This window comes from Varanus komodoensis, unplaced genomic scaffold (assembly GCF_004798865.1).
Source record: "Varanus komodoensis strain SLA01 unplaced genomic scaffold, ASM479886v1 scaffold63, whole genome shotgun sequence".
Taxonomy (NCBI): domain Eukaryota; kingdom Metazoa; phylum Chordata; class Lepidosauria; order Squamata; family Varanidae; genus Varanus; species Varanus komodoensis.
The window spans coordinates 1,450,080-1,466,358 of NW_025336259.1; the positions used below are offsets into that span (position 1 = coordinate 1,450,080).

General features: G+C 49.0%; 1 protein-coding gene across 1 annotated transcript in view; it reads right to left on the reverse strand.

Annotated features, from left to right (window-relative positions):
* Positions 1-578: 578 nt before the first annotated feature.
* The window catches only part of MAP6 (microtubule associated protein 6), a 49,586-nt gene continuing 33,885 nt past the window's right edge, over positions 579-16,279 (reverse strand). Inside the window, exons 2-4 of the mRNA XM_044450222.1 lie at positions 15,276-15,489; positions 12,895-13,091; positions 579-699 (exon numbers count right to left, since the gene is read on the reverse strand). Of these exons, the coding sequence (XP_044306157.1) occupies positions 579-699; positions 12,895-13,091; positions 15,276-15,489 (532 nt within the window). The remainder of the gene's footprint in view (positions 700-12,894; positions 13,092-15,275; positions 15,490-16,279) is intronic.

Here is a 16,279-nt window from a genome sequence, read left to right on the forward strand (position 1 = left end):
TTTGTGGGTGAGAAGCTCCTGGGCGGAGCTGGCGTTCACCCAGGTCCTCACCACTGAATTATGGCCCTTCTGAAAGTCTGACAATCGGGGGGGGGGGGGGACATGACTCAGTGGCATTGTCCCTTCTTGGCTTGTGTAAAGTCTCAGGTGGAATGCCAGGCACCTGCGGTTAGAGCACCTCCTTCGGCTCCTGCCCAACTCTTTCAGCGTCTCCTTCCTCTTGCCCTCAAAAAAGGCCTCTCCAGAAAGGCTGGGCTCTCCCCGTGGTGAAAAACCCATGGCACCTTTGGCCATGGACGAATGCTCCCGTGACGGAGCACCCCCATGTTGAAATGGGAGCCTAGCCTGAAAGGGCAGCCTGCGCCCCAGGAGGGCTGGGTTTGGCGCCCAGCCCTGGAGTTCCATATCCCTGGGCTAAAGGGAAAAGCCCTACTGTTACCTACTGAACCGGGGAAAGTTATGTTTCAGTGAAGATGCATCGACTTCCAGAAACAATTTCAGACACCATGGAGGATCAAGCACCAGTTTATTGAGTTTATACATCTTGGTCAAATAAGTCTTTGCAAGCTTCATGCGGGTTACATGCTTGTCCCGGCGGCTTCCTCGGGGATGGCGGGCAGGGGCTTCGGTTCCACCCGCTGCGCCTGTCCTAAGGAGCTTGGTTCCTTGGCTGCAGCACTGCTGGTTTTATCAGGGGTCCTGCAAGCAGAAAGAGGCCGTCACTCCACGGGATGGATCAAGCCCCCTTAACTTTACGCAAACCAACAGGGAGGTGTGTGTGCGCCCGCCCGTCCACCCGCGCGTTCAGCATGGGACTGCATCATGCAATACGTTGGTTTGTAAAGTACCCGGCTGAGCAGCTGCAGGGGTAATTCGTTGGCCTGATCCTGCTTCCAAAGTCCACTGTAATCAACTCTGCAAGTGTAGGCCTTTTAAATAAATTTGGTTTTGCTCACTCTTGGACCTGGTAGTTTCCAGAACTGGTGAACCCTGGAGGCACCGAAGATGAAGAAAAATGAATTGCAGCTGAACAGCAAGGAATGGCAATTCTTTTCCTTCCCCATTTAATTGTGCTGGAGTCGTGTTGCAATTAGGGGACGGAGGTTGACCTGCTCAGCTGAAGCATGGCACCCTAAACCATCTTCCCTGCCCTGGGGCCCTCTAGATCTCTCTGACTACAATTCCCGTAATCCCTAGCTAGCATGGCCACTTGAAGCGGGAAAAAGAAGAAGGAAGACCACTTGGATGCCTGACACTCAGAGGTGCTTCTGGTGAGCCATTGTTGGAACTCAGGAACTGTGTGTTTGAAATAAATATGTGGCTGTGAGCCAGATGTCAGGTTTTGGCTCATGTTTTTGTCTGTTGCAGTACACTAATGTGGGGGATTTTCCAGCCAAAAAGCAGGGTGGTGTTCTTGTATCTTGGAATTTGCTTAGCCCTGTTCGTAGGCAGCCCCAAACTGGGTCCTTGCCTCCACTGCACGGTTCCGAGGGACACGGTGTGCGTGTGTGTGGGGGGGGGGGCAAAGCTCCTCCTTTCTCTTGCAGAGTTTCAGCCCCACAACAACACAGCTTGCGGCTCCACCCAATTTGCATGTATGCAAAATGACATCTTGGCCATTGACTCCCCCAAAAGCAGACAACAGACGCTTGCAAATGCACATCACAGTCAGAGCTGCGCCATCTGTCAAGAGTGGGATAGAGATATTGTGCCAGTGCCCAGAAAGTCTGGCTGGTCTGCCATGAAGACAGACCTTGGGATTCTGAAAAACCAGAGATGGGCAGATGTGCTGATTCGACCTCATTTGCAAAGACCTTTCCAATGGCACTTCCAACTGTTAAACAGAGAGGAGGGGAGTTGTATGTTTGTAGCTTGTTTTTCACACATTTTCACACATCGCTCAGACATTTTTAAGTCTAGGTTCAGCAGGTAGAATTTGTTTCAGGAAGCCTACAAGGAAGAAGCAAAGGCTGAGATGTGGGCTAGAAAATAGCTAATTTAGACTGTCATTTTCTCTGAGGAGTGTGGAACCTTTTCCTTACAGAGGACAATCTTTTGGCTATGAACTGCCTGCTAAATATATCTGCTAAAAAGCCATTTTCCGTTTGAGGGCTGCCCAGTTCAAGTCTGGTGTCAAGCCAAAGAGCAAGAGCTGCAAGGACCCCGGAGAAGCCCTTCCAGAATTTGCTGATGGCTCCGGCAACCGTGCACCTGGCAATGCTGAACTCTCTTTGCATCCTACTAAGTTCCACATTTGCCTTATACTTACAAAGCGAAAATGCTATGCAAATCGATTCCTTTTTTGCTGATGTGTTTCCTCTTGGGGGTTGAAGCATAAGCGGCTGCCCTGACCTACACTCTAATGATTAACCCAGATGGTGATCCGTTATTGACATCTTTACAGAGGCAAGCATTGATCTGCTTGTATTGAAACAAGGAGCAGGCAGGGAAGGGGAAACCTACCCTTCTTTTTACGATGGTTTCTAGGCCATCTTTAAAGGAGGACTTTACAGATCAGTGGTTGGCCCTATTTTTCTTCTCCCAAAGGCGAGTGCATGTGGGTGGGTGCAGCCAAGAAGCGAAATGGAGCTGACCTTTCCCCATGCTGATTCCTCTGGGCACCGACCTGCACCTCATCCAAAGTGGTCCTGCGCTGCCAAAGAGAAATCGGAGCAGCACCCAACTTAGGGAATCGACAGGTGGCGTTTGGGTGATGTGCAGTTGGGAAAAGAGGCAACCGCCTCCCCATGTGCCACAGCTCTGTCCCGTCCTCTCCTGCGCCCTCAAAGCAAAGCACAGCGAGAGAAGCAAGCTCCAATCCTCCACGCAGTGCGTAGCCCAGCTCCGATGCTGCTAATTTGACCTTTGAGCAAGCGAACAAACCGCAGCCCTTCTCCAGCGATGGATGCTGCTGCATTTGGGGCTTCCGAGGGAGACTCAGGTGGCTCGTTTGCAGGGCTTGCTTCCCGGGGGTCTGACGTGCCCCAGAGGTGGCTCACCAGCTCCTCCCCACTCGGTCCTCCCGCAGGCATCCGGGATGCTGCAGAAGCACGGAGGTTTCCCCACCCGGCAGCAACACCTGGGAGCGGAGACAGGGCAGCTCTCGTGAGCCCAGCCTAGGGGGCTGAAGGGCTGTGTGCCCCCACTGCTCCAGCCAGCTGCAAGGGCTCACTGCCCACGGGTGCCACCGGGTCCACGTGGCCGTCAGATGGAGTGGAAGAGACGGCAGGGCCTGGCAGGGACTTCAGCTGGCATCTGAGCCACGCTTTGCTTGGCCTTCCCCGGAGTTCACCTCCTGGCGTGCACGGCCCCCTGGACCCCAAATGGAGGCGAGGCTGCCAGGGCGCTGCCTGCCTGAGCCCTGACCCAGGCGTGAGCGGCGGTGCCCGGCCGCAGGGACGCCGACGGCAGCGGCCATGGGCTGCGATTGCTCTGATCCACCTGGCACGGGGGCACGGGGAGCCTGCCGTTCTTGCCCAGCAGCTTGCTGGCTGTGGGGCTCAGCCCCGCGGGTCACCTCACCCACGTTCAGCTGATTCAGCAACCCACCGTCAGGGAAGCAACCCCTGCAGCAGGCCACGGCTTGCTGGTCACGATGAAGCCCCCCCGATGGGCTCATCCCGGGCTGCAGGACACGACCCCCTGTGCCTACGAGCCACGGGGGATTCTCGAGTCATGCGAATCCAGGCAAGGCATGAGAGACGCGCACAGAGCTGACCCGCAGCATTGCTTTGATCAGCCGGGGAGACGCAGAGCATGGATGCGCAGCGCTTCTCGTGTGCAGGGCCCTCGGGGGCGAAGTCCCAAGGGCCGCAGGCTTGTAACTGGCAGAGCCAGGGCCAAGCTGGACTGCCCACCCGCTTCTCTGCCCCCTTTTCTCTCTCCCTCCCCGTCTCTCTCTCTGCCAACCCCTTTCTCCGCCTCTGCTGCCACTTTGATCTTTCTTCCCAATCTCTATTCCTTCTCTGTTTGATGAACTGCCCAGGGAGGTGGGGGTCACTTTTGCCAGACCTTTGAACCCCCAGAGCGCTTCTGCAGCCAGCCACAGTTGCTCACCCCTGCTGCAGACAGTGGCCAGGATCCAGCAACGCTGAGCCCACTTAAAACCCTCCCTGTGGATGGCCTGGACAGCATTCACCTCTGTTTTGGGGTGGAGCCTTTAAAATACTCCCATAGGGTTCTTTCCAAAACAAAACATGATGCTTGGGCAGCTTCTTATGGGTACAAATGAAGATCATTTGAGCCAGATCTGCTTTGTAGATGTCGGGGGGGGGGGGGCGATGTTCAGTTCCTAAGAGCCATGGGAAGAGATTTTTGGTTGCGTGGGCCTTTGAGCCAATGTACCCAACCCTAAGCAGTGAATGCGTCTCTTACAGCATGAACACTCAAATGCATGGTGCATGAAATGGACAGCCAGGCGTGCTCGGTATTCCTCTCTAGCAGCGGCTTTTTGTGAGGTATGGAAGGGCCAATTGTCCATTCATTTTGCTATTGGCCAAGGGGGAGACCAGAACCCCTGGATTTGGCCTGTCTCCGGGGACCAGGTGCCGGGCTCCTTATGAGAAACAGGCCTTTCCCCTGTCCTACTGGTGAGTTTCCTGTAGAAAAGCGAAGCGATTCGGCCACCTTGGAGGCTGCTTCGCAGTCGGACATTTCACCCCATTGGCCCCGTTCTTGCTCTTTCTGCTCCATGCCCAGAATCACGGTCACCTTGTTTTTCTCTAAGGCAGAGAAAATCATTGCAATGTGCAGATGTCTTCCACATTGGTGTATTTCGTTGCCCTTGTCTGCTGCCCTACGCTGGGCTGAGTGCAGGAGATTCGCTTGTGATTTACCCCAGGTAATATGCGGGTCATCATTTGGCCTCCTTCCAAGCAGCTCCAAAGCAACTTTGAAGTTTGCAGCAGGCCCACCCTGTGAGGTAACTCAGATTGCAAAGTGCACGTCCTCAAAAGTGGCATGTGGGTTGGATGTGGGTTGCTGTTGAAACATGGTTTATCTGCGTCTAGTGGTGCTAGCAAACCATGGTTTGTTAACCACGCTGCTGCTCATGGTTAATCAACCATGGTTTGCTATTTGCAGACAAGAGATTGGCAACAGAAGCCCTCCTCCGGGAACCCTCTGTGAAAGATGTTAGGAGACCCATCTATGGAATGTGCTCCCCAGAGAGGGCCGCCTGGTGCCGTCATCATATGTTTTTCGGCACCAGGTTACCTTTTTATTTAATCAATATTTTAATAGGTTTCAATATTGAATTTTAATATTGTATTTGCAGCCAGAGTGGGTCGTTAATTTATGCTGCTAGCCGTCCAGAGATGCTGGTAATTGGACGGCATACAAATTTCATAAATAAATAAATAACCTATGTTTCTCCATCCTTTCAACCACAACCCACATCCAGCCCCTATTCAACCCTTGAGTTGAGGTTACTGAGTTGTCTGAATGCAGCCACTGAGGTATACACCTAGGAACTGGATCCAGACTTAGTTATATTTTGAACAGGCCCTTCAGTGAAGCTCATGTTATTATTTATTATTATAGTATTAATAATACTTATTGTACTGGTTTCAGTAAGTCTACATGAAGGATGATTAAATTTAGATCCAGCCCAATAGGTCAACTGGGCTTTAGAAGGCCCAAGACCAGGTTCTACCTCGACTTGTTGTGTTAAAGCTCCTTGGCTAATGTGTGCCATTCATCCAGGAGCCGTGTGCGATTGTTTCATGGCCTTACATGTTTTTAATTTAATATTCTTAATTTAATTTAATATTCCTATTTTAATATTCTTTCAAGCACCCAAGGTACATCAATTGAGTGAAACAGCAGATATTTTGTAAATACAAATAAACTATTATACTTAGGTCTTTCTGCGACTCATGCCTGGCTGCTGAAATTTGCACAAACAGTTCACACTCTTCCTTTCACCAGCAGTTTGTGTGTTTAGCATGTGACTGTCAATGGCTTACCTAACTGATGGGCTTTTAACATGTTAGAGGTGCTTCGGCAGAAAAAAGGCTTACAACTCCCAGCTTGCTCCAATTGGCAATGCCTTTTCCTACCTAGATTTGCGTAGACTTGCGCCATGAAACAACCAATTTAGACCAGTCAAACCACACTACATGTGCCTTTTTGAGTTCCAGTGGAAGCATAATCTGATAAATTTAAGGCTATCTTTAGGCTAAACTAGGAAGGGGTGTGATTTCCACTTGAAGCTTTAAAAAATGGACCTTAACTGATGGATGCCCCCGAATTGCTATGAGTGAATTTACTTATTTAAAGTGTGTGACCCTAATTAAAAGTTTCCAATCCAAGACAGTAAAAGAGTCTAATGCAAGGAATGAGCGACCAGCTTCATCACTCCTCGTTCAGCTTCGAAAACCCTTTTGCACCTATATAACCTGGCCCTTTTCTTGGTTTCGTCTTCCATACAAGCCTACAATCTCTCATGGAACTTACCCTTAGAAAGAACACCTGCTTTGCCTCTTATTCAATTAGGAAAAAAAAATTAAGATCCAGGATGTGAGGATTCATCTTCAGCGTTTATTTATCATTGTCCAGGAAAAAATAAATAAATAAAAAAGTGATCCGTAATTGAGCAAGCAAAATCCACAAGCACAGCACAATCAATTGGCTATACATTAATATTGGTCTGGTTATGATCATACTAAGCGCGTTGTTGAGGGTCGTGACCGGAGAGATGGCGAACTCAACAGTGGTTTAGTGGGGAGACAATATTTTGGGGGTGATATGTGGTCGAGTCCTGGCCACAGATGCCTTGACTCCCAGAGTCAAGTGTGTACATGGGCTTATGGAAGACATTTACCAACAGAAACACCGCAGATGTGGGCAAAGCGAGTGAGCGAGTGTTCATTTTTCGTTTTGCAAAGCCAGTTTGGGTGGGATAAGGAAGCGATGGCAAGGACTTTTAGCACCATCTTGGAAAAGAGGGAGGATAGAACAGTTACGAGGAGGTACAGTGAAGGTGACCAAACAAGCGCACAGGTGGTGAAGGAATATCCCGAAATGAAAGCAGCAGAGGGAACCAGCCAGCTGTGTTTTGAACAAGGAATGCAAAAAAAATGTGTTACACAAGTTTGCCATGACACAGACCTTTGGAAAAGAACCGAACGAAACCAAACCTGAATTGTCTGAAGGTATGATGGTGACTTCTAACACAAGGAGAGGCTTTTGGGTGTTTTATGGTTGGTTTTGAAAGAGACACTTGGGTGTTTTCCAGAGAGAAAATACAGCTAGAGGGCTGTTGCATCTTTTATAACCCACAAAGGGGGAAAAAACCTTCTTTCTTTCTTTCTTTCTTTCTTTCTTTCTTTCTTTCTTTCTTTCTTTCTGGTGGTGTTCCCACACGGACTAATACGAGGGTGATTTAGCAAGTAAGCCCCGTGCCACCCTTTAAAGGGACTCCGGGACAAACCAAACCAAGACACGAGATGCATGTGTGCATTCAGCTTGTTTGGCTTGCGTTATTTAGGCCGGGGGGGGGGGGCTTTGTCCTTTCCTTCTGCACCATGGTTCTCGTTCACATTTCCCTTCCTCCCAAAGCTCCTGCTTGCCCTAGGAGCGCATTTCTGCCCCCTCAGTTCGTTCTGCTGCATGTCTAAAACCAGCCCGATGGGACTCCCGCTTCTCTACACTGAGGCAAGTCGCAAGATCAGCAATACAACACAGGCCCTTTTCTCCATTGCCAGCGGTTGGAAGATCAGGTGCAGCCGATTCTCCAAACCCACCCTCCAAAAATCCCTCCCCGAAACCCTTCTCTGTGCATTGCAAATTTACTGACAGGCAAGAGGGTTTGCTCCCTTGTGCAGCTGGGGAAATAGAAATGCAATGAGAAAATGACTCTACCATGTTGGATTGGACTGATCAGACAGAAGCAATGCACTTGCTTTTATGGGGCTGCGTGTGAAAATTCCAGGCCCAGGAAAGTTCTGTGCCGGGGCATCGCAGGGTTGGTGGTCCTCCCGCTAATGAGAGGAAAACCCTCCATAGTTTCGACCACCCCTGTTGGAACCGAGCCCAGCTCTGCATTTCATGCACAGCTCTCCTCAAGCTCCTAACGATGTTTCTGGGTTTCAAGTTTTGCAGGGAGTCCTTTCAGAGCTGCCTCATCGAGCCCTGTCCATGCAGGTTTTTCAAAGCATTCTGAATAGCAAATGAGCATTATGGATCATCCAATGAAGCTCTTCCATGGAACATGCAATGCTGTAGCTGTTGTTCAAAAAATGCAACACATTTGCAAGTATTTCTACACTTTTGCTTCCTGATGGATATTCCTGAATTCCTCCAGAGCACTGGAGGTATACCGGCTTCCCCTCCCTCCCTCCCGCTACATACATACATACACGCAATCCCGGCTACAGTTCATACTCTACAGTTCTAATACAGCTATGCTTGGAAATAACACCACAGAATTCGTTACACAGAGAGTCAAAGGCATTCAGGCACAAGCCATAGAGAAAACATCATATACAATACACTACAATTGCATTCAGTTCAGTAGTCAAGCCAATAATGATCGCTGCCTAGTTATCATACATCTTTTCCCAAAACTGCCTTGTCTTTTAGATATGTTATTCTACCCCTGGCATTCTGGCCAACAATTTTGTCTGTATCTTTCTCAACTACTTCCCAAACAAGGGGTTACATTCCAAAAATCTCACACACGGGAAATAAACATGGAAAAGAAATGATTTGGGGCCGACTTTCTCAAACATTTCCATAGCAACCGGGGCCCTGGAATGTTGTCCTCGCAAGACTTGCCAGAAGGCGTTCCCTAATGTTGGTGCCATTTCAAGAACTAATTGGCTATTTTACTCCAAAAGGCAATTAAACATGCTTCTCTTCTCTCTGACCATCATACTTTTACAGGAAAAATCCTATACATATTGCGGCAGAAAAAAGCCAACCCCTTTTCTTGCCTGATATACATAGCATCGCCCCCCTAAGAAGCTGACCTCAGTCAGGGAGGAAGCAAGACACACCAAAGTCAAGTTAAGCTGTGTCTGCAGGTTGTGAACCTGGAACATCTGGCAATCTCTGAAAAATCGCATTCTCACAACTCACCAAAGGATTCCCTAAATTTCAGTTACGCCGACTGCTTTGTGCAGAGGCTGGCTGTTCACACACCGTCAGTCAGGACAAAAGAGGACAATTTGGCATAGAATTTGCACGGGAGAATTACATTTAGAAATAACGGCTGAGACTGAGACGGAAATGCAGTGCCTCTCACCAAAGTGAGAATGGTGACCCTGGACTTGAGTTGCCTGCCAAATTTGCTGTCCAGGTGCTAACTGTGGATAGGCAATTTCAAAGCCAGAAATCTCTCTTTTTATGGTCCAGGTTTGAACTGGACACTGTTAAAAAAGCGATGGTTTTAAATGATTTTCGCTACTGTCCCTACATTTCTACCCCATTTTAATTTCCCTTGCAAGGAACCCAAGGAACCCAACACTCCTCCAATGCAGAGGAATGTCAAATAGAGGACTGCCCCCGGCAAAGCAGGATGCATGGCCACCCGACCGCTGTCGCTCCTGGTGGCCTTCCTATGGCATGTTAAGGAATCTGCCTGGGGCCAGCTGTGTTCCGGAGGTCCCTACACTGGTTGGTATTACGGACAGAACGGAGGTCATGCGTGTGATGCGGAACGGTAGTCCGGCCAGGAACACACATTTGCAAGGCTCTTGGGCCTCTTCCGCACGCCTCCCCTGTCTGCAGATCGCTCGGGCAGCGTACATGGAGCGGCCCTGCGCCACGTCGGCTTCAGGCATGGGGAGAACCAGTCTCCTGTTACAGCGACGCAAGGGGATTCTGAGAGTGCAATTCAGCATGCGATCCGAGGCAGGTTCAGGCTGAGAAAGTCCCAGGACTGCAGCCAGGGTCACGCTGGGACTTTCTCCGGTTTAAACCTGCATCGGACTGTGCCCTTAGACTCTGAAGGCAAAAACGATCAGCCATCTTTGATGCTGCAATCCACAAGGTTTCTGTGTTTCTAATCGACATTTTAATGCTGTGGCTCTGAAATTCTGTGCTCTGCAGACCCGACAGCTAAAGAACATTATTTTCTGGGGGAACCCTGAAAGCGGCCTTGAAAATTGGGCATTCCAAAGGTCCGGCAATCAGGAGACTGCCAGTTTTCAGAGTGATTAAGGCTGAAATAGGGCGTCTTTCAGGAAATGCTGCACGGCTGCTCAGCGTGGTTACCTGCCGCACCTGGTGGGCCACCTCTTCCCTTCTGTGGGCTTAGTGGAACTTGGTTCTTGCCATGCTGTTTCCCACTCCAGTTCCACATCATTGGCTGCCTATGGTATGGGGGGGGTAGAGAAATGTGGACCCCCCATCAGCTCAGAGGCTGACTTCCACAGAGAAACTCCTGTAGGACACATTCTAGTTCCAGGTGGAGCCCAAGTCAGAAGAGGAGGACCCAAAGCAAAAGGGGAGGAGTCGAAACACCAAAGGTACCAGCATATTTTATCTTAAAGCTTTTCTTGCAAGTAACTTTAGGCTTCTTAACCTTTTAGAATATGGCACAAAAAAAATCCCACGCAAAAGCTGGGAAATCATCAAACAGCAGGTGTGGGAACAGCCAAGGGAAGGGGTGACTTTTGGGGCACCCCTGGAGAGTTGGATCTGGCCAAGGTCAGACAGCCCATGCGAGGTCAAAACGTTTGGAGCGAATGCTTGCCCACCTCTGGGTGTGCCGGCTCTCCTAAAGACCTCTGCGCACCAAGCATGAAAGCACACGGCCAACCCGAGGCAAGACCTCCACCCCTCACGAGCCCAAGTGTCGCTTTGGCACCATGTGGGGCTCCAAACTCGGACATCCTTCACAAGGCGCAGTTCTCCGAACGCAGCAATGCGTCTCTCACTCCATGGGTGGCACCCAATGCTAGAGCAGCCCCACTGGAAGGACTGAGGAAAGACAGGCCAACACTGGGTGTGACCCCTAGAGTGCAAGCACACGTGCTCATCGTAGGGAAGAGTGCGCGTCAGAGATTGCCCGTTTGCAAAAGGATGTTGAAATGCGTCCCACTGGGAAAAAGTCTTGAAACAGATCGCCCGAGCGGGATGTTTCTAAGCACGGCACATCTTTAATCCACGCTCGAGAATACTGCCTTATCCAGATTCTTGATCGTGAGACGATTTGGAACCTTCCAGTCCAAAGATGGTTCAAAGTGAACTCCAGATTTTCCTGCTCTGTGCACAGAGATCTCTAGAGGAGCCAGGCATGCGGAGACGCGGGGGGTATGGGCTTGTCTACCTGCTCTTGCCGCAGCAGATGGTTAGTCCTCACACGTGTGCAGTCATTGGCTGCATTCACACAACACAAGCAACTCCATGGGGTGACCAAAGTTCACATTTCTGACCACAATCGACACAACAGACCATGGCTTTGTCCTGGTTTCCATTCTCTCCACTCAGTTCTCCCACGGTTGGCATATGCCTGCCATTCAGTCTCAACGTCTGTTTGGATCTTGGGTTCAGACAACATAGTAAGCCCTGGTGGGGTTTTGTACTATCGCTACCAATCATGGGTGTTTCACCTTGGTAAGTTTGGTCTTCTATGGTTTCTCCATACCACCATAGCTTGTCATGTGGTCTGAGCCCAGGACCATGGTTTTAGTGATCCTGGTATGGAGTCCCCTGGAAAGAGTGGCAGTCACTGCAGCCTCCCTCCCTGCATAGACCAATGGGAAAGAAATGGGTGATATCGGCAGGGAGCAATGCCTCTTGGGACTGAATTTTAGGTGCGGTGGCTGAGGGGACACACGCCAGCAGTGGGAGGCCTGAGCGAGACGGTGGAATCCACGATGGGAACCCCTTGATCCTCTGTCGGGTAGAGCATGGTAAAAAACCACGAGCCACGGCAACCACAGAGAGGGACTAATTGTGTTGTGTGAACCCAAGTCCCCCAGGCATTACGAAGGAGGAGTGGGGAGGGTTAGACCAAGGGCAGCCAGAAATCTTCTGTCCTGTCTCTTGGGCCCTCGGAGAGAAAGCAAGAGTGCAGACAGGGATCAGTTCTCAAAGCAATTCTCGAAAGGGCTGGTCCTGCCCCCTGCTTCCTTGGCTGCGCCTACTTACTTGTCTTCTTATTTAAGAGCACAGAGTGGAAATGTCCCTTGAATTGGACAGAAAAAGGAATCGGGGTTCTGAGGTCATGGGACTGGGAGCTTATCAAGTTAGATATTTAATATTTAAACAACACACCCCTTTAAGTGCCATGGGCATGAACGATTCTTCCTTAGAACTCTACAGGGCAAGACAGCCTTGACCAGCGTGATACTCTTTAGACATTTTGGACTACAACTCCCATCATCCCTAGCTAGGGAATGGGCGCCAGGTTGGGGACGTCTAAGGGAAGGCATAAGGAAGAGGCTACAGGCTGGAAGCAGGCATTTGTTTCAAGGGAGCCGAACACGGGTTCAAGAGAGATTTTGCCTTCCAGTGTGAATCCCCATTCGTGTTGGCTCATGGCTGCCTATGGTCCAACAGCCTTCACAGAGTTTTGAAGGGGCAGACGGCCCACCGCAGCCTGCTTCTCATGGGCAACATGGGAGGAAAGGCTCCTCTGTCCCCACCCTTTTCCTAAACCCCTAACGCACATGAACGGAAGCTTAGCTACAATCGCCACTACAATTCGCTGCACTTTCTCCGTCTCACATCCTTTCCTTGCCTCCCTGCTGACGCCCTGAATCGAGGCTTTCTAATCCTCCTTGGAAACCAAACATAAAGAGCTTCTAATACAATCAGAACACAAGCAGATTAGAAGCCTCTAATTAATTTTGTGGCCTTTATTTTAAAAAGGGAAGGAGAGAAAGAAGGAAAGAAAAAAAGCGAGGGAGGGAGAGAAGAGCAAGTAAGTGCATTGAAATTTACTCTTTCGCCTCGGCCAATTTATTGTTCATCTCTTTACTTTTCTCCTTCTCCTCGGCGTTCGCTGCACTCGAACCTTCGGCGCCCTTTTTCTTAGATGAGCGACTGGACGCTGTCTGCTTGTCTTTGGCCTTTTTCAGTGGTTTATGGCTTGTGGTCGTCTTTTTTGGTTTAGAAGGCTGAGGGCTAGGCTTCTCCACCTGGACGCAACCGACAAACCACCAACACAAAGGGAAGTAAGTACGTATGACACACAGGGAGAGGTGGGAGAAAAGGGATTGAGAGAAGAGTAGCCGAAGGGTGGTCAGCATTCATTTACAGTGCAGGATCAGGCATTCTGCTCTTTGTAAGCGATCCGTACAGGAAGCAGAAAGGGAGCTAAACCTTAAAAGCTTCCTTGTACGCTTTCCTTGTATGTATCTTCCTTGGGAACTTCCTCTGATTGTCAGGGAAGTCTTGCTCAGCTTCGGACCACTCCCCTGCCTAGGAGGCAGGGGTGTGGGTCCTAATTATTTTTGCAGTGCAAGGATCCCGCCCCACCAATATCTTAAGTTCATTAGGAGTGATGAATGCCAACTTCAATACTCTATTAGGAAAGTTTGCCAGTTTCAGAGTTGTAAGAGCCACGTATTATGCAACTCTTGGGTTGCTATCATTTTACTTTCAACTGTTTCCAGCTTCCACTTCAGTCAATGGTTTCCAATCCCTTTGCCCCCCTCCCCTGAATTTAAACAAAGTTAAGAACATGCTATTTAAGTATATGCATTCCACACTTGCATGTTACACTTTTACAATTATTTCAATAAAAGGTTGTACAAACTATAATGTTTCACTCATTAAATATGCTTTCATTTCACCCACATCCCTCAAATATCACAGCTATTTGATGGTATTTGATGATGGTCAAATTCTTGTGGTCTACTGGGTGGAAAGATATGAACATGGGCTACTTTATAAAGCTTTGTTGTTTACTAAATGCAAGTAAAATAAATTGAATTTGATCGCACTCTAGAGGGTCAGAAAAATTCCCAACACAACCTGCAAATTTCCTGATGCAAATTATCATAGTTCCCACAGGATAATTTTCCCACAGGAAAATTTTCCAATTCAACAATTTCCAGAAAATTTCAATCACTGAGCAGAACTTTTCAGTAGGTTTGCTTCCTAGTTGGTGGTGGATGAAGAGAGACACATAGGAAGGCCAAAAAAGGGAGGGAGAAAATGAACCCCAAATAATGCTGGTCCCATATGGACACTGCCCCATTTCTGTTCCTTGGAGTTCTGGTGGACAACGGGCTAAATATGAGCCAACAATGTGACGCAGCTGCAAAATTGCTATTTTGATATTACTTCCAATAGCAGTTCCCCTATTCTAGTCAGGCCTCATTTGAATACTGGGTCCAGTTCTAGGCACCAAGATTTAAGAAAGATGCAGAAAAAGTAGAAACGGTCCAGCGGAGGGCGACCAAAATGATCCAGGTTCGGAAACGCTGCCCTGTGAGGAGACTTGACAAATTAGGTATGTTCAGCCTTGAGAAGAGAAGTCCAAGGGGGGACATGAGATCCTTATATAAATACCTCAAAGGCTGCCACAAAGAGGAGGGTCAAGATCTCTTCTCACAGATACCAGAGTGCAGGACACGGAAGAATCAATTAAGTTCCAACAACCCAGATTCGGGCTAGACTCAAGAAAAGTTTCCTCGTGGTCAGAGCAAGACGGCAGTGGGACCAGCTGCCTGGAGAGGTGGGGGGCTCTCCCACACTGGGGGCATTCCAGGAGAAGCCGGACAGCCATCTGGGAGGGATGGTTTAACTGGGAGTCCTGCACTGAGCTGGGGGTTGAACCTGATGGCCTTCTGGCCCCTTCCAGCTCTACAATTCTATGACTGGAATGGGGTTGCATGTCCTGTTCTGTTGTAAGCCATGCTGAGAGCCTCTTGGGCTCTCCTAGAATCATTGGAAGGAACCACAGAGATTATCTAGTCCAACCTTCTGCTGAAGCAGGAGATGCATGGCCACACTCTTGAAAGACGGCCATCTAGCCACTGCTTTCCAGATCCTCTCCTGAAGGCCAGCCACCCTCTCCTGGAGCCACCTATTCCAGTGTGAAACAGCTCCAAGCAACAGGAAGTGTTTCCTAATGTTGAGCCAAAATCCCCTTTCCTTGTAATTTGAACCAACGGGGATCCTGCCCTCCGGAGGGCAGGGTACAAACTAGCTCACCATGCAAGGACCAGAAAGGGTGACCTGAGCAGCTTTCTTGCCACCCACACAAATAACCCACAGGAGACATGAAAAATGACACGGGTTCCAGCAAGAGCCAGAACATGCAATTCTGCTGCCGTGGGCCCATCCTGGGGTGCCCGCCTTGCCTTCACTCTTACCTTTGGAGGTTCCTTGTAGGGCTCGCTGTAGAGGCTGCGTACCCTTCTGTGCTCCAGGAACTTGTTATCCGACGGACCAGGCTTGGCAGATTCCGCAGTGAACTGGGTGTTGTAGCTGGTTTTGTGGGTCATCTTCTCCTCTGGAGGTTTATACTGAGACTTGGCCCTGATGGCTTTCACCGGCTTGATGTCTGTCCAGGGTCGAAATTCATTTCTGGGGAAAAAGAAGGATGAGTGAGAAGAGGAACTCCCCAAGGGAGGGGAACCTGGACTGCCTTCCCTTGCTAACCAGGAGGACATGCCCCGTCTTCCCAAGGTCAGCCAGGGACCTCTTGTCATTCTGGGCCACCAGGTCTTCCAAAGCTCAGGCAACATGGCCCAGAAGCATCAGGGCAGGCCATCAGGTCTCAGAAGAAAAGAAGATGTATAATAATTTACTAAGATGGTTTTCACCCAGGGAAGCTTTTGTATATCCAAATGCATTGAATTTTGAAGGGATTATAAGATATATTATCTTGATGGCATAAGGTGCAGATACAATCGAGATATGCTAAAGATGGCAAAGCGTTGGGTTTTTACAAGGAATTAACTGCGTTTGAGTAAGTGATGCTTAAATCAGATGAGAAAATGATTAAAAGATTATATGACTTCTTATTTTATAGATGGTATCTGTCACCAAATAGATTAGCTAAGATGTTTCCAAATATGTCAAATGGATGTTGGATATGTAAACATAAATTGGGTACTTTTTATTATATGTGGTGAATCTGCGATAATGTGAAAAGTATTGGATTTAAAATACATAAATGGCTCGAGGAAATGTTACAAAAATCCTTAGCTTTTAAACATGAAGTTTTTTTTTTTTATTAGGCATTATACCGGAGGACATTAGTAAGCAAGAAATGCATTTGATTTTGCATGTAATCACTGCAGTGAGGATTGCATTCGCTCAACACTGGAAAAGGGAAGAACCACCCACTGATGAACTGACTCTAAAAAAAAAG